Raw genomic sequence first — 27,515 nt, 5'->3', positions numbered from 1 at the left:
GGCGCTGCTTCCACAGCCTCGCTCCCGTCTGCACAGGGTTCCCACTCGAGGTCCAAGACTGCGCTCGAGATCCTTGTCTGCACCTGGGGCAACACCTTCACCCGCGCAGGTGCTCAGGAAAGTTTGTGCGCGTTCTTTAGCCTCTTGGGGTCCTAAGTCTTGCTGCTCTCAGGAACAAGCCCTGGAGCTGCCAGTGACTTAATGGGTGCCCCAAACCTGCTTTAACTCTTGTGCGCTGGCCTTGGTGTTGTACATGGTGTGGGGGGTGGGAGAAGGGCTTCTTCTCGCGTTTTAGTGAGAACTGTTTCACCCCTTTATAGCGTGGAAATGCCCCGATTCCACATACCTTCAATGCTGCGCCCTGTTGTGGGGTCCCTTTGTTCGTCTGAATTCGTTTTTATGTCCCCTTGAGGAGTCCTGTATGCTTTGGTTAGGAGAGATCAAGCAGCTGCTCCCCTACAACAAACACTATTCTTGAGTTATCCTATGTCTCTGAGGATCTCTTCATTTGTACTTCAGCAACGAGTTCATCGTGACAGTCAGAATCAGTGATACAATAAAAATTCCCCATGTCATTTCCCCCACCTTAAAGATGAAATTATTCATTTCTTTTACCTTCTCACTTGACCTTATTATTGTTCAGTTGTTTCAGTCATGTCCAACTCTCTTTGTGACCTCATTTGGGATTTTCTTGGCAAAGATTTTAAAGTAGTTTGCCATTTCCTTCTTCAGCTCATTTTACAGATGAGTAAACTGAGGCAAACAGGGTTAAGTGACTTACCCAGAATCACATAGCTAGTAAGTGTCTGAGACCAGGTTTGAACTCACAAAGATGAAGCTTCCTGACTCCAGGCCTGATACTTTATACACTGTGCCACCTAGCTACTCCTTCACTCATCCTTGTTTCTAAAAGCTTCAGATTCCTCTTTTGTGTTAGAAGATAATTCTCAAAACTGGTGATGTAAAAATTAATGTACTGAGATCAGAGAAGTGTTTTGAGTGTTTGGACCAAGCCTCTTAGCACATTCAAAAGAACATGTATTCATGTTAGGCATTTACAGATATGCTTATAAAATATTACACATCATTTTCTAAAATTGATACGCAGATGTTGGCCCTAGGGCAAAATTGCCAAAGTAGAATAACTGTGTCCTGTAAGTTCTTCTATCCTATCATATATGCCCCTTCTGCCTTGGTTTTTCCCCTCTTCCTAAGAATACATGACTATTATACTGCCTCTTGCTTGTGCCAGTAAAGGGACTCCTTTATTAGATTTTTCCTTCTACTTCTGCTCCATCTTCATCCAAAATATCTGTGTCCTCCTGTCTGATACAGCAAATCTCATAAATCAATACATGCTTAGATTAACTAATGACTGGTAATTGTTCATTGTGTTATATCCCTCCGAAAACCTAACTGTATTTTAACAGGATCTCTTAACACACATGTGTAAGAAATTAGGAAATAATAGCAACTGTGGCAGGGCCAAAGGACTAGGGAATGGGGAAGAATTTTTTGAATTGTTGACCTTTTGCTATCAACATCACTCCAAGCAGATTCTATCCATTTCACCATGCAACAAGCTGTTGTCATCTATCTATAGGATTGCATGGTGCTAAACACCTAAACATCTGGGCATTCCCCAAGACTAATCAAACTAAAGCTGTTTTTGAAGAGCAGGTACTTTCTCTGTTTGTGTATGTGTGCACAGACTGTATCCAGGACAACTCTGTTTATGTCTTACTGATGAGTTTAGCCAATGTATGTTTTTTTATCCTCTTCTGAACTACCTCAAAACATTCTTGTCATCACTGTTTTTTGTGAAAATCAAACAGTGCTTCATCAAAATGCCCCTAAAATTTGGTGATACTCTTAACTGCCAACCTCTTGCTCATATGTCTGGGGCAACTGAGCCCCATTTTTGTTGAGTAGGAAACCTCTCTGACTATGTACTAATAACCTCTGTATCACCAAAGGCTGTGTTGTTTCAGGAAGGCTGGGAGTGGGGGCTGGAGAAGAACAACAGAGTAGTCTGTGGAATATAGATGCCCGGCTGTTGTAGGAAGCAGCCTGATACATTAGAAAGAACATTTGAGAATTGAGATATTTAAGGACTGAAAGATCAAAAATTGAGTCCTAACTCAGCCTCTTTATATCAGCTGTATTATATTGGACATGATATATAACTTCTCAGAGCCTCAGTTTCTACATATTCAAAGTGAAACTAAAAATTTTGCCATCAACAACTTCATATAATTATTGTGAGTATCAAACGAGACAATGTAAGTAAAGTACTACAAATATTAAATCAACATAAATTATGGTTTTTTGGCTATGGATTTGAAAAGAATAGTAGAGCTTAGTTATGACTAAAGTTATTGAAATGAGAGAAAATAAATCCTAGAGGATTAGTTTGATTTGGGCAATACCCTCCCATAAATACAACCAATATTTTATCTTAAATTGAAATTCTGTTTTCTCAAATTAAGGAAATACACTTTCCTCCTTTCAGAAATGATGATACTACAGGTATGAATGTGGTATATAATGTCAGATTTAAGGTGGGTTTCTCGCTTCATTGTATTAATTGAATTAATTGAACAGAAGTGTTCAATTGGTGGGAAAGCATGAGGGAACATTAGTTGAAGGACCATAAAATAAAAACAAAAGGCAATAATAACAGATCTTCAAGTTTATTCTAGAAGTATTTTTGCTAGTTCTCTCTCCTTCCATCCTTTCTTCTTGTGTAATTTGTTTACCATTTATTTATAACCTATATGTGAGAACAAACTAAGTCACTCACTTTGGGGTACAGTACATTCATTTTAAGGTACATGGCATTTATCTGCAAAACAATAAATTCCTTTAGATAAGGTCTTTTTAACCTCTTTATTATATGGATCTCTTTAGCAGTTGGAGCTACTTTGAACTCAGAATAACTTTTTATTTTAAGTTCATAATTTGAAGGAAAATGATACATTTCAGTTACAGATTAGTGAAAACAAAGGGTTTTTCTACCATCCAGTTCCATGGAACCCCTATTCATGATCTCATCTGTCCCTGAGCCCCTTGTGGGTTCATAGACTTCAGTTTAAGAACCCCTGCTTTAGACACTAAGATTAATGAGAAAAACAAAAAAGATTAGATTAGGTTGTAGCTAGATCCAAAATCTAGAACCTTGAATGGCATGTGAGTTCAAATTTTATTCAGATTTTCTTAATGATGGAGTTACTATAGAATTCTACGTAGATTATTAATTTGCAAAGAATTTTAGGGCAATAAAATACATATAAGTCTAAAATAGATGAAACATCACTTAATTTCCCTTCAGTGATTCAGAAACCACCTAAAGATTCTTGCCATGGTCCGTGGTCATCATCTTCATGAACATCAATTGTCATTTTATTGGTGGAATGCCAGTGGATTGCCAAATTGCAGAAAGTTTATTGGAGCCGTGTCTTTTTTAGCAGCAATACAGAAGAACCATGAATAATTACTTCCACCCTGGGTCTAATGTGAGCCATGTTTGTTGTCAACACTGAGGCCCTTTATTAGACTACAGGATTTAGAATCAGGTTATCCTTTCAAATGGCTTTAATTAGCTAGTAGAACAGGTTGCAAGGTCAATAGAAATTCTACTTTTCATAGAGCTATACAATCAATACAAAGTCTTGGCAGGTTATAGAAGGCAAAGATGTGTTAAATTTCTGAACCTCACAATACTCATAGAGATAGATTAAAATGAATCATATGTCAGATTGTTCTAAATAGGAGTGCCATTAAGGCATGCCAGTATTTCTTTCCTGTTTCCATGTTGCTGTTTTCTTCCCCATTGGCTATTAACCTTTGATGGGTGGCTGCAGAATATTGCTGTGTTCCCTTTGTGTGTATTTATGATATGACCTAAGGAACTCCAAAATGGTACTAAAGATAAATATTTCCAAAGACAACAGCCCTTTGTGGAATAAAACTTTACTTTAAAAACCATTGTAGAAACTATTAAAAAGATTACTGTTTAGCCTGGGGAGGTGGGCATTACTAAGGTCACGGGAAAAAACAGTATCAAAGACTCAGAGAAAACACCCAACTCAGTTGTTTTTTGTTTTGTTTTTTAACTTCTATGGCCAGTCCATATAGTTCATATAATGACCAGCTGTGCCCAAACCCTATATTGTTTGGCCAGTTCTATTATTTTTGGCATTCAGTTCTAGGAAAAAAAACAAGATAGGACATCAGGATTTAGAGCTTTGAAGGATGCTTAGAAATCATATAGTCCATTCCTGTCATTTTGCATATAAGGAAGCTGACACCCAGAGTGAGATGGGCATCTAATCGACCTGGGATAGAATGAGATTAAAATCTCCAGGTAATCTCCAACCTCATTTTCAGCCATTAGTTTCAACCTCCCTGGCAAAATGGAGAATTCTGGCTGTGAGGAAAAGGAGCTGTCTCTCCAAGAGAGCCCTCTTCTGAAAGGGGCCCCTGGGATTCAACTATTTTGATATCATTAAGGGTCACAAAGCTGTAGCCACACCCCTAACACCTACAGGTCCCTTGGCACATATGTGCTCTAATTTTTCATAGGATAGGTTATTCAAAGATAATGCATTTTTGTGCTCAAGGAGCAATGGAATCACAGTGTTTCTGTCTTCACTTAGTGACCACCACCCAACTTTGCATCCACCTCTTCGGACTATTGTAATAGCTTCCTGATTGGTTTCTCTGTCTCCATCCTCTCTCCTCTCCAATTCTTCTCCCACATTGCTGACAAATTGATATTCCTAAAGTAAAAGTATCAAACTCAGCAATATGCATGCAAAACTATTGAATGCAGCTGGAACTAGATTAATATGTATAAAAGACAAAATAAAAATGCAATGCAATGTAAGTAATATTAATTTGTGGTTTTCTAAGTTAGTTTGCCAGGGGGCAGGAATCTGTTTCTTTTTGAGTGTGGCACAACTGCCTAAAAGCATAGGTTTGACCATGTATCTCAAACCCCACTTCAGAGAACTCCAGTGACTCTAAAATAAAATATAAATTCCTCTGATGAGCATTTAAAGCCATCCACCATCTGGCTCCAGCCTACCTTTCCTGCTGATTACCCATGGCTCCCCTTTTAAACACCTTATATTACAACCAAACAAGGCCTCCTTTTTGTCCCTCATACATGACATTCCACCTCCTGTCTCTGTGCCTTGAGGCTATCACTCAAACCTCGGATGCATTTTCTCCTCTCCTGCATTTTGCTGTTTCTGTCTTCTTTCAAATTTCATTTGAAGTGCCATCTCTTTAAAAAAAGCCTTTCCTAATCTTCCAGTTGCTAGTTAGTTAGTTCCTCCTGTTCCCCTAATAGAATGCTCATTCTTTGTAGGCAATGATAGTTGCATTTTTGATCCCAGTGCCTAGCACACCATAAGCACTTAATATATGCTTGCATAGACTTTTATGTGTACATGATCTGTTTCCCTTATATAGCATAAGCTCCTTGATATTAGGGATTGCTTTCATTGTGTGTGTGTGTGTGTGTGTGTGTGTGTGTGTGTGTGTGTGTGTACGTGCATGCAGGCATATGTGCACACTGAGCAATTAATACATTTATAGTATGCTTAATAAGAAGAAGTCAACACATTTTTATTGATTGACTGATTGATTGAATATACATTTACCACCCAGAGTCTTCCCATTTATTGCTAAGCCCAATATAAGGTCAGTTGTTTTTTTTTTTCCTATAAAGACTCATTTCAGGGTTTCTTTTTGACTTGCACTTGTCAAAATATTTGATTTGTGAGAAGTATTTACAAACATGAGGAATTGGAAGTAGGGAGCTATAAGTCCTTAGAGAGCCTACATCTGTGGTGGAAGCTGTAGGGTCCTTGCAGAACAAAGATCATATTCCAGCGAAGGAAATTAACAAGTCCACATGATAAACAGTAGCCCTAAGAGCCAAGGAAGCTGTCTTCTGCTGAATGGAAAATCGACTGCCTCTCAAATCCCAGTTCATAAGTGAAGTGGAAAGCAAACTTCTTGGGTAGTAGTCTGACTGTCAGGCAATTCAGATCATTTGGATCAATTTCACACACATGCCAATGACAGGAGGGTAAGGACTCAGAGCTTATTAAAAAGAGCAATTACCGTCAAGTGCTCTCTGCACTTGCCTCTCAGACAGGCATTGACACTGTGGGACCCTAGTGGTTTCAAGGAGGAGAAAAAGATCAATGAAACTGAATAGGTTTCTAAAATGGATGCAGGGCTAAGTGATGCAAGAATGCTTACAGTCCAAGCACTGACCTGATAGGGAGAAAGAATTGATTGCCTCAGCTTGATTCATTCAACCTGTGGCAAGAGAGAAGAGAAGGACACAGAAGAGTGACATTTGAACAGTCTCCTGGGAAGCACTGATACTCAGGGATGCTTTCAGAAACCACCTCCCAGACAAGCTTCTGTAAGAAATTCTCAAGAGAATGGGAGGCCGAGTGCAAGATGTACACCAAATAAGTAAGTGACATCCTTGGGCACCTCCAACCATCAGTAGACGTTTATTAAGGGCCTACTGTGTGCCAGACAGCATAGCTTAATGACTACAGCTCCAAAAGATTCAGGGGTCTAGAAGAAGGTGTGGCAGCTGGCAAACCGACATTTAGTGGCTATCCTAGAAGTTCTAATAGAAATGAGATTTTTTTCACAGCCAGTTTTTGGCTCAGAAGACAACAGCCAAAGCCATCAAGCCAACAGTTATCTTTACCTCGTAAATGTGGTTGGGTTTTTACCATCTGTCTGGATCCTCTGGAATCTGTTTTTAGAGTAAGAACTTACTTATTAATGGCCTTACCCGTGCTAGGTGCTGGTGATACAAACACAAACAATGTATGGGACTTCATTTTGGGGACAATTTTATTGCCAGAGAGCAATACTCTTTGGCATAACTACTCACTAGGCAAAGTTTAAATTCAAACATTCTCTACTCCTACCCCTGGTAAAGCCTTCTGTGGGACCATTTCCCACAATCCTTTCATCACTTTCTCTAAAGCACTTAGTATTTTCACATTGCTCTGATTTCTTCTGTTATTATGAAAAATTCTGTTATTAAGAAAAAAATGATCAGGTAAACTCATTCCTTCTCTAAAATTTAGGATTTAAAGTATTATGCATTTCTGTTATTCACATGTTCAGGGAAATCAATGCTTAACACAAAGGTGAAAAGACCTGAAAAAGAATCATGAAACTTGGATTCAAGCCTTGTCTAGTTGGGTTAACTTGTCACTTTAAAGTTGGTTAACTTGTCAACTTAAAGAAGTCACATCATAGCTCCAAATCTTAGCATTCTTGTTTATAAAATGAGGAAATGGACAAAATGAACTTTAAAGTTCTGTTGACCCTATGCGTCATGGGTGGAGGGACCTTCAGGCATAAATAGAGGTATGTTTTCAGGTAGAACCTACCAGGTGGCCCTCAAACTATACCATTCTAGTAACCGCCTAATTGCAAGGTCAAACCTAAGCTCAAAAGACTGTTTTTTAGCCACATTGCCACTTCCACAGGGAGTTGCCAAGAAAGAATGGACACTTACCCTCTGGAACCTTTACATAGCAAGCATACTTAACATCTGCTTTTCCTTTCCCTCCAGCATCCCCTCACCATCAAGTGTAGACTGTGCTAGCCCCAGTCAGAGGAGCTAGATTCATAGAAATAGAAAGCACTCTTTGTGCTACTCTCTTTTCATGCTATATCCCTTTTCGTGAAGCAGTGTGTTGTACTTGGGAGCACAAGATGCAGAAATAAAATTTAAATGGAACCAATGTTCAAGTCTTTACACCCTTTTGTTTGACTTTGTTCATCAGTCGATCTCTTCCAAAAGTGCTTGGGAAACAAAGATTTTTAAGACAATGTCAAACTAAAAAGCCCAAGAAATCAGCTGGCACCCAACCATGATAAGTAGCTCTTTTTGGTGGCCTGATTTGTATCGACAAATCGAGCTACAAAATGACACGGTCATTTTTAAAATCTCACTGGTGCATAATAGCAGCACAGCTGTGGCTAACAAGTGTTGTGAGGGATGAGAATTTCATACAGAGGACACACATGCCCTACTTAAATGAGGAACAGTTAGGGTTATACTGGGGCTTTAGTGAATTTTAGTTAAACATCAATATCCTTTAAATAAAGCTGTCATTTTAAATGAGGTGCCATTCTACACTAACTACTCTGCAAAAACTATCACACAACTACCCATCTCCAGTGCCTCCAGCAAAGTATTTTCTTTACTGCCAACTTTTTAAAAGTATAAATGCTGACTTTAGAATGATGTTTTCAATGTTTCCTCCCCTTTTTCCTACCTTTGGCTTTGGAGATAGAGGAAGCTGGGAGCATTTCAGCATTTCAGAGCCAATTGTGACCCCAGCCAAAAACCACCCCTGCCTACCCCCTCTCCCCAACCTTCATTAGATTTAGTTCCTTTTTGACAGCAGCCTCTTAAAAGAAGAGGCAAGAGGTTTTTATTAACACTGGATTTTTAACTCTAGCACCTCTCTAAGTGGAGACCAGAAGTCTGTCCACTGAAGTATCCTATATTGTGACATATTCCGAGACAAGCTCTTCTCTTTGAATAATAAAACCTTAGCCCCTCCAAAGGACAAGTTCCTCTTTTCCAACCTCTGAATTTTATAGATGGTTGGATTTTTGAGGGTAGGGGCCCAAGGATAGAATCCCTAGTCAGCTTTCCTTATATCCAAAATAAAAGCTATCCTGGACATAGTATACCCTACAAGATAAGCAGAATTTAGAGGAAGAGATAATTATTAAATTTGAATTCCTTAGGATGGTTCATCTACTAATAGAGATATAATTTCCTTCAGGGCCAGAAAATAGGAATAGCTCTTTAGAAAGTTGTAGTTGAGTGTTAGTTACTCCTTTCTGAGGACTACATGGAGACTCATAGTATCCCCTCAGCGTATTTCTATAGTATTGCAAATTGCTGTTTTACTTCTAGTGTACTTCTACCTTCTGTGGCCCCAAATCCTATCTCTAATAACTTTGTACTACTACTAATAATAATAGTGCTTAGCCCAGTACAGTTAATTAGTACAGTTATTAGGTTTGCTCATTGTTTGCTTGACCTAATCTCAATCCTTTTTAGTATTTTTAGCTCATAAAAACTGACTGCATAGTTTTTTAGTCAGGCAGGCAATCAGCAAGCAATTTTTAGATGCCTACTATATGCCAGGCACTGGGCTGAGGACTAGGGATTCAAAGAAAAGTAAAAGAACAGCTCCTGCCCTCAAAGTGCTTACAGTCCAGTGAGAAGAGACAACATGCAAACATCTATACAATACTAGATAAACTGGAGATAATCCACAGAGAGAAGGTCCTAGCATTAAAGAGGATCTGTCCCCTAAATGATGAGAGCATTCTGGTCAACTGAAGGGAAGTAATAACCAAGAATATGTTAGTGGCAGATTTGGGGCCAGAACCCGTGTCCCCTAACTCCTTGGGTTGATGCCTATTTATTAAATCCCAAGGTTTTGTCTCAATTCTATGAAGACCCATTATCTGTACCATTAGCACATTCATCAATACTGGTTGTTATAGCAGGAGGACTTTTGGCCTTCCCCCAAATAATGGCAGTTGAACAGTCTTTGGATTTGGAATGCAAAATGACCTAAGGCTGCTAATGTTTGTTTTAAATTCAGGGAAGTGTCTAGCAGACTCCTATGGACATGTGAGAGACTTTGAGACTACATTACCCATGATTCCAATGGGTCTTAGGGCGTGGGGACGTCAAAGGTCCCCACGCAGGGGGCAGTTTAAATTCAGAGGAGGGCCAAAAGAATGCCTTTTGATCTTCCTGAGGAGCTGACTGATGCAGGGACAGGATGGGCTCCGGCGGTATTTATAAAAGATAGGCGCGGTCTTATATATATTTTACTAACATGGCCATGTTTTTAATTAAACTACTAATTTCTCTTATTATATCAGTCTTTATCATTTTAATCTTAACACTATCCACAGTGGTTTTTAAAAAGTGATCATGTCTAAGCCCAGTTATACAATTCTGAGACTATGGTAACACCAAACACCTGCTTACAGCCTCCTTTTCCAAAGTCTTTACCTGTGCTATAAATAGCACTGAGGTTTTTTTTTTCTTTAAGCTTTTCTGCGACATGGTTTTATACCAGAGTTAAATAAGTTGCCTGTGCTTTGGGGGCACATTCTTAGGAGAGAAGAAAAGCTTACTTCAAGCTGTTATGTTTTCCTACTATGATAGCAGTGACTAGAGCTTCAGCAAAGGTTATATTCATCCCTCGCATGCATAAAAGGTGAAAAACAAAAGTGACTTTTTTTTAAAACCTTTGCCTTCTGTCTTAGTATCAGTTCCAAGGCAATAAGGGCCAGGCAATTGAGGTTAAGTAATTTGGCCAGGATCACACAGCTAGGAAGTGTCAGAGGCCAGATTTGAACCCAGGACCTCCTGACTCCAGACCTGATTCTCTATCCACTGTGCCAGCTGGCTGTCCCAGGTTAAGCAACTTTCCCCTAAGCCATTGATGGTGAACCTATTAGAGGCTGAGTGCCCAAACTGCAACCCTCATGCTGCATGTGAGCCGCCCCCTTACAAGATGCAGGAGAGGGAGGAAGCGCTCCCATTGGGCTGCTGGGCAGAGGGGTGGGTCAGGTGAGAAATGTTCTCAGGTGTGGGGGAGGGAGAGGGAGCAGCCCCCTCCAGCATGTGTGCCATAGGTTCTCCAACATGGCTCTAGGCCAGGGGTCGGCAACATATGGCTCTTTCTGCAGGAGCCATAAAGTCCATTTTTTTCAGGTGCTGTTACAGGAGCGCACTGTGAGCACTATACGGCTCTCACAAAATTACATTTTAAAAAAGGTGGCGTTTATGGCTCTCACGGCCAAAAAGGTTGCTGACCCCTGCTCTAGGCACTTCATAAGTTTAAGAGAGGAGACAAGTTTTATAACATGTCAGGCACCTTCCTAATATCAGTGAAACCTCAGTGTAAATAATCACTGCACCTCTAAAAAGTTATGTGTAAATTCAGTTTTTAGAGATTACATCATATTTAATTGTTCTTTATAGGATCTACACTCAATCATTCTGAGATGTGAAAAATTCTTTAGGAACATGAATAGTCTCTATTTAATCTGTTTTATCAGCTTGGGTATATATTTTTTTAAGTAACAGCCTATTTGTACTAGACATTTCATAAATAAAACAATGTTTTTCGAATGACTTGAATATGCTTTAGATAAAGGTTAAGGAATGGGTGGGCTGGTAAGTAGAGAGATAAATTGGCAGAATGGAAAAAGGTCGGAACTTTGTAAAGTCAGAAGTTTCTCGAATCTAAGTTCTAGCATACTTTCCTAAATATGTAAGGCACTTCACCTTTTTGAGAATGTCTCTTCTGTAAAATGGGAATGATATTTATAATACATACCTCACAGGGTTTTTGTGAAGAAATTATTTTTGCAAACCTGAGTTACTGTCATTGTCATAGTATTGGTTTTTAGGTGGCAAACCATATCTACACCAGGCAATCAGAATCCCAGTGCATCTTCTACATAGGAAGCCATGGAATGAATGGCTAATTCTCTGTACATACGCACCCATTCTCTTTCTGTTTTGCAGTGACATTACGCCTCCTGGAGAACCATTAAGCAAAAACAGTCGTACAAGAGTGGCTTCTCGCTTCCCCAAGTTATCCCGGAATCATCCAAGAGAGCCCCGCAATGTGGAACCGCAGAGTGGTGACCTCTGAGCCATTGTGGACTCCCAGATGCTGGTGCTGTGTACTTTCCAAACTGGCCCAGTGCTTCTGACCTGTCTAGACCGCTGGCTCCTTAAGCCTCAGAGGAAGAATCAGTCATGGTACATTAACCCTGGAAAAAGGACACCATCCACACCGTGGTTTCCCACTCTGATTAAACAGGTCACCCAGAAGGCAGCACATGCTCATTGTCCTAAAGAAAAAGACTCCTCACCTGGAGATGCAGCCGCATGGTAACCGATTTCCCTTTGGCTGCTGCCTGTTTGCATTCAAATTTTCCCAGCTATGTCTTAAGGCAGTCTAAGATTCACTGCCCTTGGCCTCTTGCAGGAGGACACCTGATGCAGCCAGTAAGAGGCACAAGGAGCACCAGGTCAAGAGACCAGATGCCTTTGTTTTTAAGAGGCACATCTGAGATTTTTCACTTCATCAGAAAGTAATGATTGAAAACAACCTCTGACTTTTTTCCTTTGGAGGGAAATAGGACGACTGTTATTTTGTTTCTTCTATATAACTGTCTGCTACTACCCACTGGCTCCTCACTATCATTTGGGGGCTCTCTGTATGTTAAAAATACACCAAGCACTATAGTACAGGTGACCCAAATAGCTCTCTCCAGGCATTTATTTCCTAGTGATTGATTCCCTGTGACTCTTTTGGGGAAGAGCTTAGTTAAGTGCAAGATTTTGGTGGCTTTTTATTTTTAAAGCAACTCCTTTGTTTTCACCACAGGAAGGGGGACAGCCCTAAGTATAGCTCTTTTCCAAAACAAGACTGAACAGTTTAATAAGATAGTTAATACCAAGGTAATCCAGCCTTGAATGGAATTCTGAGCCTTTTGTTGGGTCCCATGACAGGTTGTCAACCTGGCTATTACAGAAATTCTCTACAGCTTTGAAACTGGAGGCTGTTTGGGCATTCTTTTGTCATACAACATATGAAATGGGTTAGAAGAGACAAAAAAGATCTACTAGTCATTGACCATTGTAGAAAAAGAATGTCTTGTGCCTTAGGAGTAACCAAGAGGCTGAAAAAATTGGTTAGAGGTTGAGTTCCTGGGCTTCCCTACTGTACTACACATCTCACTGGCTCTTTTGATGAGTTTTGACCTAAATATCTTTGGCCTTTGCTGTTCATTCATCTCCAACCCCCCCCAAAATCATGCTTTCCCCCAACATTTCCTAAATGTAGATTTTTATGATAGACTTTCCCTTCCCATATTTTCATTTGGAGACACTCCTTGTTCCCAATTGTTTGTACATTAAGTTAGATATCAGATGAGGGAGAAGGGTCATTCATTCCAAAGTAATATCAGTAACCTGAAACTTGAGAGGAAAGATAAGAATTTCACATAGCCTCCATTTAGGAAAAAGGACCCAAAACAAGGAAATGTAACCTCCATCAGACATAACTTAATGTCATGGTGCTCTAAACTTATGTGATATAGCCTCATAATGTTGTGAGAAAGTGAATGTGATGCCAAAATACCCAAAGAGTAAGTACATCTAAACAAAATCATGAGATGGTGCTCCCACTGTCCTCTGTAGCCATTAAGATCAGTTTTAAGCTAAAAGTTTCAGAAATTAGAGTTGACCCAAGAGAACAGAAAAAAGATGAAAAAAAGATTGTTTGAAGAAAGGTGAAAGGGTTTGGGATTCTGGGACAGAAAAAGCCAAAAAGGAATGTAATAATCATGTAAAACGATGTGGATGGTCATTATTAAAAGACTAACACTGCACTCAGGCTGTAGCTAGTTTAAACAGTAGTCAGTCAGTCAATAAACTTTAATTAGGTGCCTAGTATGTGCCAGGAGGCAAGTTTTAGGAGAAACTTCTCCTGTTCAAAGAGACTCTTTTGTGTATCACAAGTAGATAGTTCCCATGGGGCATATTGAGCTTTTTTCCTCCAAAACTTTAAAAAAATAGTCATGATCATTTTATTGTCGCCCAAGATGGAGGCAGAAACTAAGTAACAATTATAAGCAAAGTGGATAGCATGCCCTTCCCAGAGTCAGGAAGATTCCCCTTTCTGAGTACAAATATGGCTTCAGGCACTTACTAACTATGTGACTCTTGGGCAAGTCACTTCACCCTGATTGCTTCAGTTTCCTCATCTGTAAAATGAGTTGGAGAAGGAAATGGCAAACCATTCCAATATCTGCCAAGAAAACTCCAAATGGAGTCACAAAGACTCAGATGTGACTGAAATGACTGGATAACAACAAAACAGTTAGAGGAACCCTCCATTCAGGTGATTCACAAAGGGATGAATTAATGTATAGAGAAGATATTAAAGCTTAGATTTAATTAATTGCTCAAAAATCCATATGCCAGTAGATTATCTTATTGCCAGCTCTCTGGGATTTTAGAGCCTGTGAAGAACAGACAGGAAGATGGAGAATAAGAGAGGAGAGGAATGGGAGGAAGAGGCAGATGTGTTGTGGGGGAGACAGACAGAGACCTCTCCTCAAAACAAATTATAGTCTCCCACCATCTTATCTTTCCTGGAAATATCTTTAGTGCATCATAACAGGAAAGCCCCAGGGGCCATTTATTGGGAACACCAGGAGTCTCTGAAATATCAGTTATAGGAATATTTTGTCCCTAGTACTCTATGGAAGGTTGCTTTGAACATCTAGCTTTGAATATCTCCAACAGTTAAATAAACAGGGAAAATTTAAAAGCCAAAATGATCCTATATCTCTATGCCTTGTTTTTTTGATTACTATATATTATATATATTGAAGATTTTCTCTGTTAAAAAATTGATAGCTGTGTTCAGGAACTCCACTTTGAAGCGGTTAAGGATCAACATCTCAGAAAAGTCCAGGTGTCAGCAGGAAGGATTGAATATCTGTCTACAACTCTCATATCTAATATTACCTCTAGTAGCAAAAATACATGTAGAAACCCAAGTGTAGACTGACAAGCCTTTTTTTTTTTTTTTTTTTTTTTTGTGGAGTGATGACTTAAAATTTGCTTACAGTATGAATCTATGTTCATCTTCTCCAAACATCTCACAATAATTCTCCCCCACTAAGAAAATCTGCCCATCATCAAGGAGCACAAGGAGCCAAGACAGGCAAATGCTAAAACAGGGGAAGAATTACGCATATTGCCTATATTTTTAAAATCACTGTTCTTTTTTAGCTTCACTATTCACTGGGTGATTTTTTTCTGCTCTTCCCACATTTAGAATTTTAAAAAATCATTCACTTGATGACCTAGAGGAAAACATTAGGGTTCCAGATTGCACTCGCTCTGCCTATTTAGCATCCTGTTTTCAAGATCACTTAGAAATCCTGGAATCATCTTTAGTGTACAGATCGTCCTCTGCTAATTTTAGCTCAAAGACACATGTGACACAAAAATTACATCAACTACAGACAGCTTTAACTTTGGAATCATGTATTGTGCACTGAAATTATCAATTCACTTAACACTTTAGATTTTTCTCACCCATTGCCTCAAATGAAGCTGGTGGATTATAAGAAAATGGGGAAAATTGGTTTTTCTGCCTCAGGAGGAACAGAATCAATAGATATCTAGACCAGTAGAGCAAAAACATAAGTTTATGCACTCTAGTTATATATCATAAAAATGCTAATGTTTTCTAGAACCAAAGGTCATAAGACTCTGTGTTCTTTGCTCCACAAAGCACAGCCCCAATAGTAGAGGCGATAGATTCATTCTTCCCCATGCTATCTTTCTCTGATGCTGTGTGCTATGTTGCAAGTAGCTGTTAATCATGGTTGATTGTATCCTCAAAAGCAAAAAAAAGACATATTTTATGTGAAGTCCTGATGGTATAAGTAAGGTTCAGAAAAATGTTGGCTAGTTCTGGAAAAGACAGAATTAATAGATAGTCATATCTCTTCTACTGAACAGATGGATAAAACTACTCCGAGAATGTTTTGGTTTCAGTCTTGCTAGGATCTATAGAATATACAGCTCAATTAGAGGGACATCTCTTATAGAATAAACATCCCAGGGATGAGAGAGGGAAAGAAAAGAAATTCTAGTTAATTGAAAAATAAAATAAAAAGCTTTTTTTCCCCCCCAAGACCCTCAAAGGCAGCTGTCTTTATACTTCTTTGTTCAAGGACAGTAGGGATGAAAAATTAGTTGTTTAAGGGTTGTTATGGGCAGCATTAGCCAAGCAACAAGTTGGACTTATAAGAATAAATTCCCTGTTGAAAAAGATATTGTCCCTATAATTTAAGTTAGAGATAATTTTGAAAAATGGTCGAGAGCATTTCTTTGGTTTTGTCTACCTCGGGCTCAATACAAACTGTAAACTTACCAAGGTTGACCCTCTAACAAATTAATCCTTAATTCAAGGAAATTCAAGGCTTTATGCAAAGAAAGTCAACACTATATTGAATAGCATATTTTGTTCATTATCAATAAGGAAAATGATTTATCTGTTGTCTGATTTAGCAAAAGCAATCCAGGGTTATGACTGGGGTCAATTTTTGTCAGTTTTATTGGGTTTTCATTTTGTTTAACAAGATAAAACACAGCATAACTGAACCTATGTAGCTGAAATTGAAAATGCTATTTTCATCAAAACTAGTGGCCATTTTTGGCCTTAGTTTCACAGAATGCCATCTATAGAGAGATCATTCTACTTATCATTGCCAGGCACATATATTCTGCAGCAATATAAAGCAAGTCTACTCTTTAGGGAAGCACATACACACACACACACACACACACACACACACACACACACACACAGAGCACACAGCACACACCAAATAATAGCATCAATTTTGTCATCAATAAGGTAATAGACTGGTAAAGAGGCTTAACTTGACAAGTCTATTAAGTCTCATGTTGTTAGATGGGTTGATAACTAGGCCAGTCAAATTTAGGTTCTTGTTTACAAAAGGATTGTCAGAACATGTTGTAAACAAATGATATAGTCTTGTACTATCTAATTCAAGACATAAATCATGGAGATGGAATTAATATTGGCAAGTATTTGGAGACAAGGCACAATTACAGGAACTTGGCATCATTCCAGAGACTGCAACTTGATGAAAATGAGTTCTTATTCTTGACCAATTGCAGCATTAGAATAAATTTTACAGGGAGTTTTTTTAGGAGAGAGAGAGAGAGAGAGAGAGAGAGAGAGAGAGACAGAGAGAGAGACAGAGAGAATGTGTGTGTGTGTGTGTGTGTGTGTGTGTGTGTGTGTGTGTGTGTTGTAAAGTAATTCCACATGGTTTATACAGGTCAAATGTGTAAATAAGCTATTAATAATTATGATTCAGAAGGAGCCATAGTTAGTTATTAGGTCTTGGGACAAGAGTGAGTAGTACAGACATTGATGAATGTTCACCAGCAAAACTGAATGAAACAAAAATGCCTTCTTGAAATGTCCCATTTCTTTATACTGAAGGCCATGTTAAAGCAAAATGAAGGCCTGAGGTTATTCATATTAACTGATTTGGCTCTTCTCCTACTTAGGTAGAATCTGTCTATCCAGAGAGATCTGAGAATTCAATTGTGTTACTTTTGAGGTATCAAAGGGATGAGGCAATCTTTGCCCTTGCTAGCGCTGAATCTTGTCATAGTCACTAAGGCAGTGGATGAGAGGTAAGAGTTGGGCCCATCTCAACTAGCCAGTCCCATACCTCTCTTCAGTCTCAAGCTTCCTATTGTGGCTCAGTCAACATGACTTGTTATATTCTTTTCCCTTCAACCTCCCCCAGCTATAGATGACACATATTTCAGGGTTTATTTAAGGGATAAGGAAATTCTTCATATAAATCATACCCATTCTTGCAGTGTAGTAATAGTTTCCCAGGCTCCTTTGCTTGATTTCTCATTAACCAACAATATTTAGTAAATTTGCTCAGCTTTTCAGTCATTACCTTTAGCATACAAGTGCAATTTCCTTTTTAAAAAAATCTTTTTAAAAGTTATAGTAAACTTGTAGCTGATAATGTGGAGGTGTGGAGAATGCTCCTCTGGGAATTAATTTCATTCCATAGTTGAAATCCCACCCTACCATTCACTCTTGGGAATGCCATGTTTTGGCTTCCATTTTACAGGGAAGAGGATTTTCTGCCATTCTGTCAACTCTTTCCTCACCTGCCATAAAACAAACTATTGACATCACACAACTTGGTAATTGGTATACCTAGTCAGAAACCTATGGACAACCTGTGAAATTGGATCTCAATATAAGGGGCTCTTGGAAAATTGCTACAAGCTGTCTTCTGCCAGAGCTTCACTGAGTCCCTCCCACAGGGCGCTGAAAGTTGCTTAGCCTCTAGAGCCAAGGGGCTACCTCATGTTTCAGTTTGTAATATCACATCCCTTATTTCCCATTATTCTCTTCTCTGCATTTAGATCTTTCAGCCATCTCCATGGTCTTGTACCTTCAGAGCTAGAGAAGCTTCCAGGAAAATATGCATTTTCATACTCTGCAAAATCTATTGTAATGAACACTTTTCAAAATATTGTGTATTGTTTCATTAAACTTAACATTAAATGTTTGCTTTTCCAAATTTTGTTCTGTTCTATTTTTGCACAATTGTAGCACTGTATATTTTAACTAACATTTCTGTGCCAAAAAGTTCATTTTATGTTTCCATAGCATATGATCTTGGTTATATTTCTAAAACAAAACATCAATTAATGTATCAATAGGAATGAATGTGTAGAGTGTAGAACTAAGGTTATTTTTTTTTGAAGAAGAAAGGAGAAATGGCCTAATAAGTTATATCTTTCCTAATCTTATTTACATATATGTGACTGTAATGTGTAAACTGCCTTGGTGGCAGTTATTGCCCATTTACCCCACAATAATTGCTCTTTTATGGACAAATGTAAGTCTCTGACATCTCTAAATTCTGACATATAGCCTTATTTTGGGACGATGCCCAAAATGGAAGCTCTTGGGTTTCACCCCTCAACAACCCATAGGAACAAATTCCTAGCCAATCGAATCACTTTTTAAGCCATCTTTTAAAAGCAACAATCCTTGACAATTAACAAATGAGACTTCTAATAACTTGTTTGAACACAGCTGTTTTCTGAAAAGGTTAGATTAGTAGTTGTTCTAAGGTCGTATGCTTAGACCTTTCAGTTGATTCAGATATTCAGAGAGGAACACTAGAATTTTAATATTAATTTATCATGTTTGAAAAACCACTATCTTGGCCATATCCAACCACCTTAGGACATGTTTTCTTTGATTTTTCATTAGTCTTGCTTCCTATCTGCATGAACAGAATGGAATGCACCATTGCTCCAAGATCACCTTTGAAAAGTTATATTCTTTGTGGGGTGGAAGTAGAAGGGGCAGAATTTATGAACATGGAGCTCTCGGGAGAATCAAGATGGCATGGGGTCAAAAATGACATCTTCTAGAGAGGCAGTCAGAGTTGCTGATAACTAAAGAAAAGTGAAAGCTCTAACATACATTTCTGCAACACAAAAATGCCTAGTGAGTATTCTCTTTAGCTAGAATTCTTCTTGGAAAGAATTTATTCACCTATGCATTGATAGATTAACCATCACTGGAATTATCCCTTGAAGAGTAAATATAGCCTCACTCCTCAGGCAGGCACATTGAAGAGGGTACTCTAAAAGAATCAGTTTGAAAAGGATAAATCCCAAGGAGAGTTGATTATTGAGTGCAATAGGAGAAAATTGTCTTTGGTCTGGACCCAAACCTGCAGGCAACTGGCCAAGTCAGGGCTATCTGTTGATTGTGCTCTTGTTAGCTGAATGTAAATTATAAGAAAGATCATTTTCATTCTAAAGTAGTATGTATGTATATAAGGCATACAGATATGCATTTATGTACTGGAATGTGTATTATTATTTTAACACCTCTTCTGTTACGGTTTACATAATGGAATTTTTAAACAAATGTATTTAATTTTCTAAAAAAAACTTGTATTAAATATTTCTTTGGAAATAAGCTGTGATAATTTTGTTATAATCCAGTTGAAAATATGCCTCTTTAGGATAATAAAATTAAAATAGCGACATTTTTTAAATTAGAAGAAACTATGTTTGCAGCCTATTAATATTTTTTGATTATGTTAAAACTGTCTGTTTTATGTTCGCTTTTAAATGGCCATTGTTAACATCCACAGGTCTGCTGCTTAATTTCCCATATGCTATATTAGACACCTGGTTTTGATTAAGGATAACGTCCTCATTAATTTTATTTGATGTGAACTGCAGTAGACTCTGTTATAGCAACAGGTATGTCATTGTACAGATTACTTAATGCCAATTCAGATCTCCTGATCATAATTCTATATAGTAAATGGTTAATATAACACTTTAATGATATGTAGAGGTTAGTCCTACATTATCAAAGATGTGCCATTGCACTGATTCTATGAGAAAAGTTTGTAGAAATTAGCCAATTCACATCGATGGATGTTCATAGGATAATAGATTTAGAGATAGAAAGGACCTTAGAAGTCATCAGATCCAACCCCTTCGTTTTACAGATGAGGAAACTGAGGCCCAGAGAGCGTAAATGAAATCTTCATTCAGGGTCACACGACTACTGACAAAGGCAGTTCTTATCCATTATATCACATTGCTCCATTATTATAAGGCCTTAGAAAGTGAAGTGTTGGTCAAATATGTATTTCCAAAAATTAAAACACAAAGCCTTCCAGTTGTTTCTGCCAAAAGTTCTTGACATCACTATTGGGAATACACTTCTGTGTGATGGCTCTACAAATACCTTTCCAGCAAAAGCAGAATGAAATCCTGGTACTCAAAAAAAAAAGGCTTCAAGGGTTTGGGAAAGAAGCTTAATTAAAACATTATTATAAATGAGGATAGTGCAGACGTTAAACCCAAGCTATTTGTTTAGAAGATACGTCACAAAATATGCCAAAGAGCACGTCAGCTTCCTTTTCTCTGTTCTCTATGGTGATGGCTGAAACTCAGCCTCAGAGAATTTTAAAGATTCAGTTTAGTACTTTGAATTTAAAAGTCTTTCCCTTCGTTGTTATGCTGTCAGGGGTTGGGAAGACAATTAAAAGAGTAGCTGGCTTTGGAGTAGAGTTACTGATACCATCAAGAAGCTCTTGTCAAACTTGGTGACCTTGACAATGGGCAAGAGAATTGTCTTTGCTAATAATATTAATATTAAAACCCAAAGACTCCCAACTTCCTATTTACTACATCTAGTGTACATTCAGCTTGATTTTCAAGGCCCTCCATAATCTGGCTCCACTTACCTGATATCTGGTCTTCTATTTCCTATTGCCCTCTAACCTATCCAGATCTCACTGTCCCACAATCTCATTCCATTGTCCTTGTGCCTTCACTTAAATGGGTTCTTTCACCTGGAATGCCTCTTCATCTCTTCCTGATCAAATACATGAAGCTTTCCATAACAATTGCAGCTCTCATTGATAACTCACTTTCCACCAGACTCTTAGATCATTTATTGGTTGCACTATCCACTTGAATGTCTTAATTGTATTCTACCTTTTTTCCAATATTCTAATATTTTCTTTCTTCATGTGTGTTAGTCTTACTTAACTAGGTTGTAAGCTCTATGAAGATAGGGACTATGTTTCATATCATCTGTATCATCTACTTATCATAATAAATCTGTAATAAAGAGAAACTGAGGCACAAAAGGTCCAAGCTTAACTTATTTGCAAAGCTGGCAGTTACCAATAACAGAGGCCAATGGTCCCTCTGTAACAGAAGACCCCTAATATTGTCAGAAGTCCTTTTTTATAGGTTAATGATAACAAATAGTCCAGAGCTTTCCCCCAAACTAAGATTATGATTGGTTCTTAATTACCCTATCTGACCATCTAGCAAAGAATCTTCATCCATCATGGCGAACAGAAAACTCAAATTTAGCCTGCATGCTCAAGAAGACCTCATGCAGCTAACCCTGCAGTGCCCCTCCCAAACCAGGGACTTTCCAGAGTCCATGGTGTAATGGAGAGAATACAAACTTAGTTATCTTCCTGTAACTTTCTTCAGAAGGTTCTTTATCTGCCATTCCTGGTACCCCTGGAGCCTAATATTAAGAAAATGTCTTGTGATCAAGTTAAATCATTCCTTCATCCATCTTTCTCTCCCTCACCTGGCATGCTCGTTTTGGTCCCATATTACGAGCTGAGTGTTAGATCTGCACAGTAACACCCCAAGCCTTATAGCTTTAAAGCTTGCTTACAGTGGCTACTGTTATGATGCACAAAACTCTTAACCATACATCAGTAATCGGTAATAGAATCAATTTCACATGCCATACTTAGCATGGCACCAAACTCTTTGAAGGTGCCTTGAAGATACTGGTTTGATTGATTGATGTACTTTAGCAATGAAATTTCTCTCTACTGTTTTCTGAAGACTCCTAGACTTTCATATACCATGTGAAGTTAGTGACTCACTTAAAACAAATTGAGAGGAAAGGAGATATTTAGGCTTTTGTTTAAGAAAAGGAATCTTATTTTCCCTCCAAGCTGAGGACCTAGAATCCTTTCTTTGAATGATGTACATTAAAATATCAACATTATTTTGAGTCTTTTGTATGAAACTTGTCTTAAAGACAAATGCCAAGGTGGACCAATTCAGACCTTGTTTAGCCATAATCCAAGACAATTTTCCTTTCCTTAACCCAACTGATCATAGACAATGTAATAAAATACACTGAACTGCTAACTTGTGCTGACTGAGTAATTCTAGGTAAGTCCCTTAATTTCTGAGTGCTCCAGATCTGTATTAATAGAAAAAGTTCCTCGCCAGGAACTCCCTGAACTAGAAATTGCAGATCTAAAAAAGAGGGTGGGGGAAGGAAACATTGAATTTGGAGGATCAGAATTCCAATCTTGGAACTCACTTGGTAGCTATTTGAGTTGGGGCAAGTCACTATATCTCTCTAAGCCTAGTTTTTTTTAATGCTTTTCTTTTTTTCAGTTACACATAAAAACAATTTTTAACAATTGTTTTTTGACATTTTAAAATTCAGTTTTTCTCCCTCCCTCTTCCCCCGTCCCTAAGGTGGTGAATAGTGTGATATAGGTTATGCCCATACTTTCATATAATACATATTTCCATATTGCTCATGTCATAAGACATATCACACATATAATATTTCTCATGAAGGATATATAGAGAAAGATGACATACTTGGATCTGCATTCAGATTCCAATAGTTCCTTCTTTGGCTATGGATATTATTTTCATCATGAGTCCCTTGTGGTTTTGGTTATCTTGGCAACTTGCTTTGCTGATAATGGTTTAATCCTTCACAGTTGATCACTGTATACTAGTTCTGTTACTTTATACATTGTTTTCCTGGTTTTGCTCACTTCCCTTTGCATCAGTTCATAGAAGTCTTTCCAGGTTTTTCTGGACTCAGCTTGTTCATCATTCCTTATGGCACAATAGTATTCCCTTAAAGCCATATACTACAACTTGGTCATTCATTCCCCAAGTGATAGACAACTCTTCAATTTCCAATTCTTTGCCACTACAAAAAGAACTTCTAAAAGAATTTTGGTAGAGGTAGATGCTTTTACCTTATCACTAATCTCTTCAGGTTACAGATCCATTAATGATATTGCTGGGTCAAAGAGTATGCACAATTTTGTGGCCCTTTGAGCCTGGTTCCATATTGCTTGTATCAGTTCACAGTTCCACCAACCAGCGTATTAGCATCCCAGTTTTCCCACAACCCCTCCAACATTTATCATTTTCCTTTTTGGTCATGTTAGCCAATCTGGTAGGTGTGAGATGCTATCTCAGAGTTGGTTTAATTTGCATTTCTCTAACCAATAGTAATTTGGAGCATTTTTTCATATGACTATAGATAACTGAGAATTGCCTGTTCATATCCTTTGACCATTTCTTGATTGGGGAATGTTTATATTCTTATAAATTTGATTCAGTTCTCTATTTATTTGAGAAATGAGGCTTTTGTTACAGATACTTGCTATAAAAATCTTTCCCCAAAATTTGTTGTTTCCCTTCTAATCTTGATTGCATTGGTTTTGTTTGTGCAAAAACTTTTAATTTAATGTAGTCAAAATGATCTGTTTTTTTTTTCATGTTCTGTATGTCTTGACAAGTAAACTTTTCTATGTTCTTCTATTTTTTTATAGTGTCACCTTTTATTTCTAGATCAAGTATCTGTTTTAAATTTATCTTGGTATATGGTGTGAGATGTGAGTCCATGCCCAATCTCTGCCATACTGCTTTCTAGTTTTCCCTGTTGTTTTTTTTTTCAAATAGTGAGTTCTTTCCCCCAAGTCTGGATTTTGGGGTTTATCAAACACTAAATTTCTAGAAACATTAATTTCCATGTGTTGATTTTCTAATCAACTATGCTATTCAAATGATCCATCACTCTATTTTTTAATCACTACCAGATTATTTTGATAATTTCCACTTTATAATATAGTTTGTTATTTGGTACAGCAGGGCCTTCTACCTTCCTTTTTTTTCTTGTTAATTTCCTTGATATTCTTAGCCTTTTGTTCTTCTAGATGAATTTTGTTGTTATTTTTCTAGTTTTATGAAATAACTTTTGAGTAGTGGCACTGAATAAGTAAATTAAGTTAGGTAAGATTATAATTTTCACTATATTGATTTGGCCTATCCATGAGCAATTAGTGTTTTTCCAATTGTTTAGGTTTGATTTATTTGTGTGAAGAGCATTTTGTAATTGTATTCATATAGTTTCTAGGTTTATTTTGGTAGGTATATACACCGAGGTATTTTATATGCCCTGTTAAAGAGCACACCATGCTTCATAAATGTTAGCTGATAAGAGTTTGCTTACATTTGAGCATAGTTCATCTTCTTGGACTGCTAGGTCTAAAACACATACAAAGTGCTCATATAGTCCCACCAAGTCCTCCTCTCTTGCTTTTAAAGCTTCCATTTGAGTAGCAAGCAAAAAAAAAATGCAAAAACAAGAGCTGACTGAAGGAAATCCAGGAAGAAAATTTTATATTTTGAATGGAATTTCCTTTTCTATCTCTTGCTATTGGATTTGTTTGTGGTAAATAGAAATGCTGATGATTTATATGGGTTTCTTTTGTATCCTGCAACTTTGCTGAAGTTGTTGATTATTTCTATTAGTTTTTTTTATTTTTTTTAACCATTTATTTATATTCATTTTTAACATGGTTACATGATTCATGCTCCTACTTTGCCCTTCGCCCCCCACATTCCCCCCACCCATGGCCGACACACATTTCCACTGGTTTTATCATGTGTCATTGATCAAGACCTATTTCCAAATTGTTGGTAGTTGCATTGGTGTGGTAGTTTCGAGTCCACACCCTCAATCATATCCACCCCAACCCTTGCGTTCAAGCAGCTGTTTTTCTTATATGTTTCCTCTCCTGCAGTCCTTCCTCTGGATGTGGGTAGCGTTCTTTACCATAAATCCCTCAGAATTGTCTTGGGTTTTTGTATTGCTGCTGGTACAGAGGTCCATTACATTCGATTTTACCACAGTATATCAGTCTCTGTGTACAATGTTCTTCTGGCTCTACTCCTTTCGCTCTGCATCAGTTCCTGGAGGTCTCTCCAGTTCACCTGGAACTTCTCCAGTTTGTTATTCCTTTTAACACAATAGTATTCCATCACCAGCATATACTACAATTTGTTCAGCCATTCCCCAATTGAAGGACATACCCTCCTTTTCCAGTTTTTTGCTACCACAAAAAGCGCGGCTATAAATATTTTTGTACAAGTCTGTTTATCTATGATCTCTTTGGGGTACAAACCCAACAATGGTATGGCTGGATCAAAGGGCAGGCATTCTTTTATAGCCCTTTGAGCATGATTCCAAATTGCCAGCCAGAATGGCTGGATCAGTTCACAACTTCACCAGCAATGCATTAATGTCCCAATTTTGCCACATCCCCTCCAACATTCATTACTCTCCCCTTCTTTCATTTTAGCAAATCTGCCAGGTGTTACATTTTGTAATTTTCTCTAACTCTTGCTTGGTTTTAAAATCTTTCCTTTCCCAGAGATCTGACAAGTATACTATTCTGTGTTCACTTAACTTATTTATAGTTTCCCTCTTTATATTCAAGACATTCACCCATTCTGAATTTATCTTGGTGTAGGGTGTGAGATGTTGATCTAAACCTAATCTCTCCCATATTGTTTTCCAAATTTCCCAGCAGTTTTTGTCAAATAGTGGATTCATGTCCCAAAAGTTGGGCTCTTTGGGTTTATCATACACTGTCTTGCTGATGTCATTTACCCCAAGCCTATTCCATTGATCCTCCTGTCTCTTAGCCAGTACCATATTGTTTTGATGACTGCTGCTTTATAGCATAGTTTAATATCTGGTACTGCTAGGCGACCTTCCTTCACATTTTTTTTTCATTATTTCCCTTGATATTCTTGATCTTTTGTTATTCCAAATGAAATTTGTTATAGTTTTTTCTAATTCAGTAAAGAAGTTTTTTGGTAGCTTGATAAGTATGGTGCTAAATAGGTAAATTAATTTGGGTAGAATTGTCATTTTTATTATGTTAGCTTGTCCTACCCATGAGCAATCAATGGCTTTCCAATTGTTTAGATCCAGTTTTATTTGTTTGGAAAGTGTTTTGTAGTTGTTTTCATATAATTGCTGTGTTTGTTTTGGTAGATAGATTCCTAAGTATTTTATATTGTCTAGGGTGATTTTAAATGGTGTTTCTCTTTCTACTTCTTGCTGCTCAAATGTGTTGGAAATGTATAGAAATGCTGATGCTTTATGTGCATTTATTTTGTATCCTGCAACTTTGCTAAAGTTGTTGATTATTTCTATAAGCTTTTTAGTTGATTCTCTAGGATTTTTTAAGTAGACCATCATATCATCTGCAAAGAGTGATAGCTTAGTCTCCTCATTGCCTATTTTGATACCTTCAATTTCTTTTTCTTCTCTAATTGCAACTGCTAGTGTTTCTAGTACTATGTTCAATAATAGAGGTGATAATGGGCATCCTTGTTTTACTCCTGATCTTATTGGGAAGGCTTCTAATTTATCCCCATTGCATATGATGTTTCTTGATGGTTTTAGGTATATGCTTTTTTATTATTTTTAGGAAAGGTCCTTCTATTCCTATACTTTTCAGTGTTTTCAATAGGAATGGATGCTTTATTTTGTCAAAGGCTTTTTCAGCATCTATTGAGATAATCATGTGATTTTTGTTTGTTAGACTGTTGATATGGTCAATTATGTGGATGGTTTTCCTAATGTTGAACCAACCTTGCATTCCTGGTATAAATCCCACCTGATCATGGTGGATGATCTTCTTAATTACTTGCTGGAGTCTCTTTGCTAATATTCTATTTAAGATTTTTGCATCTATGTTCATTACGGAGATTGGTCTGTAGTTTTCTTTCTCTGTTTTTGATCTCCCTGGCTTTGGAATCAGTACCATATTTGTGTCATAAAAGGAATTTGGTAGGACTCCTTCTTTGCTTATCATATCAAATAATTTGTATAGTATTGGGATTAGTTGCTCTTTGAATGTCTGATAGAATTCACTTGTGAATCCATCAGGCCCTGGCGATTTTTTCTTAGGGAGTTCTTTGATGGCTTGTTCAATTTCTTTTTCTGATATGGGATTATTTAGGTATTCTATTTCTTCTGCTGTTAATCTAGGCAATTTATATTTTTGTAAATATTCGTCCATATCTCCTAAATTGTTATATTTATTGCCATGTAATTGGGCAAAATAGTTTTTAATGATTGCCTTAATTTCCCCTTCAT

At 37.6% G+C, this 27,515-nt stretch overlaps 1 protein-coding gene across 1 annotated transcript in view; it reads left to right on the top strand.

The window, feature by feature from the left end:
• Positions 1 to 18,228, top strand: part of SNX29 (sorting nexin 29) — a 714,032-nt gene extending 695,804 nt beyond the window's left edge. The window contains exons 21-22 of the mRNA XM_044659168.1: positions 11,636 to 12,007; positions 18,137 to 18,228. Of these exons, the coding sequence (XP_044515103.1) occupies positions 11,636 to 11,765 (130 nt within the window). The 3' untranslated portion in view covers positions 11,766 to 12,007; positions 18,137 to 18,228. The remainder of the gene's footprint in view (positions 1 to 11,635; positions 12,008 to 18,136) is intronic.
• Positions 18,229 to 27,515: the final 9,287 nt, after the last annotated feature.

This window comes from Gracilinanus agilis, chromosome 1 (genome assembly GCF_016433145.1).
Source record: "Gracilinanus agilis isolate LMUSP501 chromosome 1, AgileGrace, whole genome shotgun sequence".
Lineage (NCBI taxonomy): Eukaryota > Metazoa > Chordata > Mammalia > Didelphimorphia > Didelphidae > Gracilinanus > Gracilinanus agilis.
This window is presented reverse-complemented; position numbering and strand designations above follow the sequence as displayed.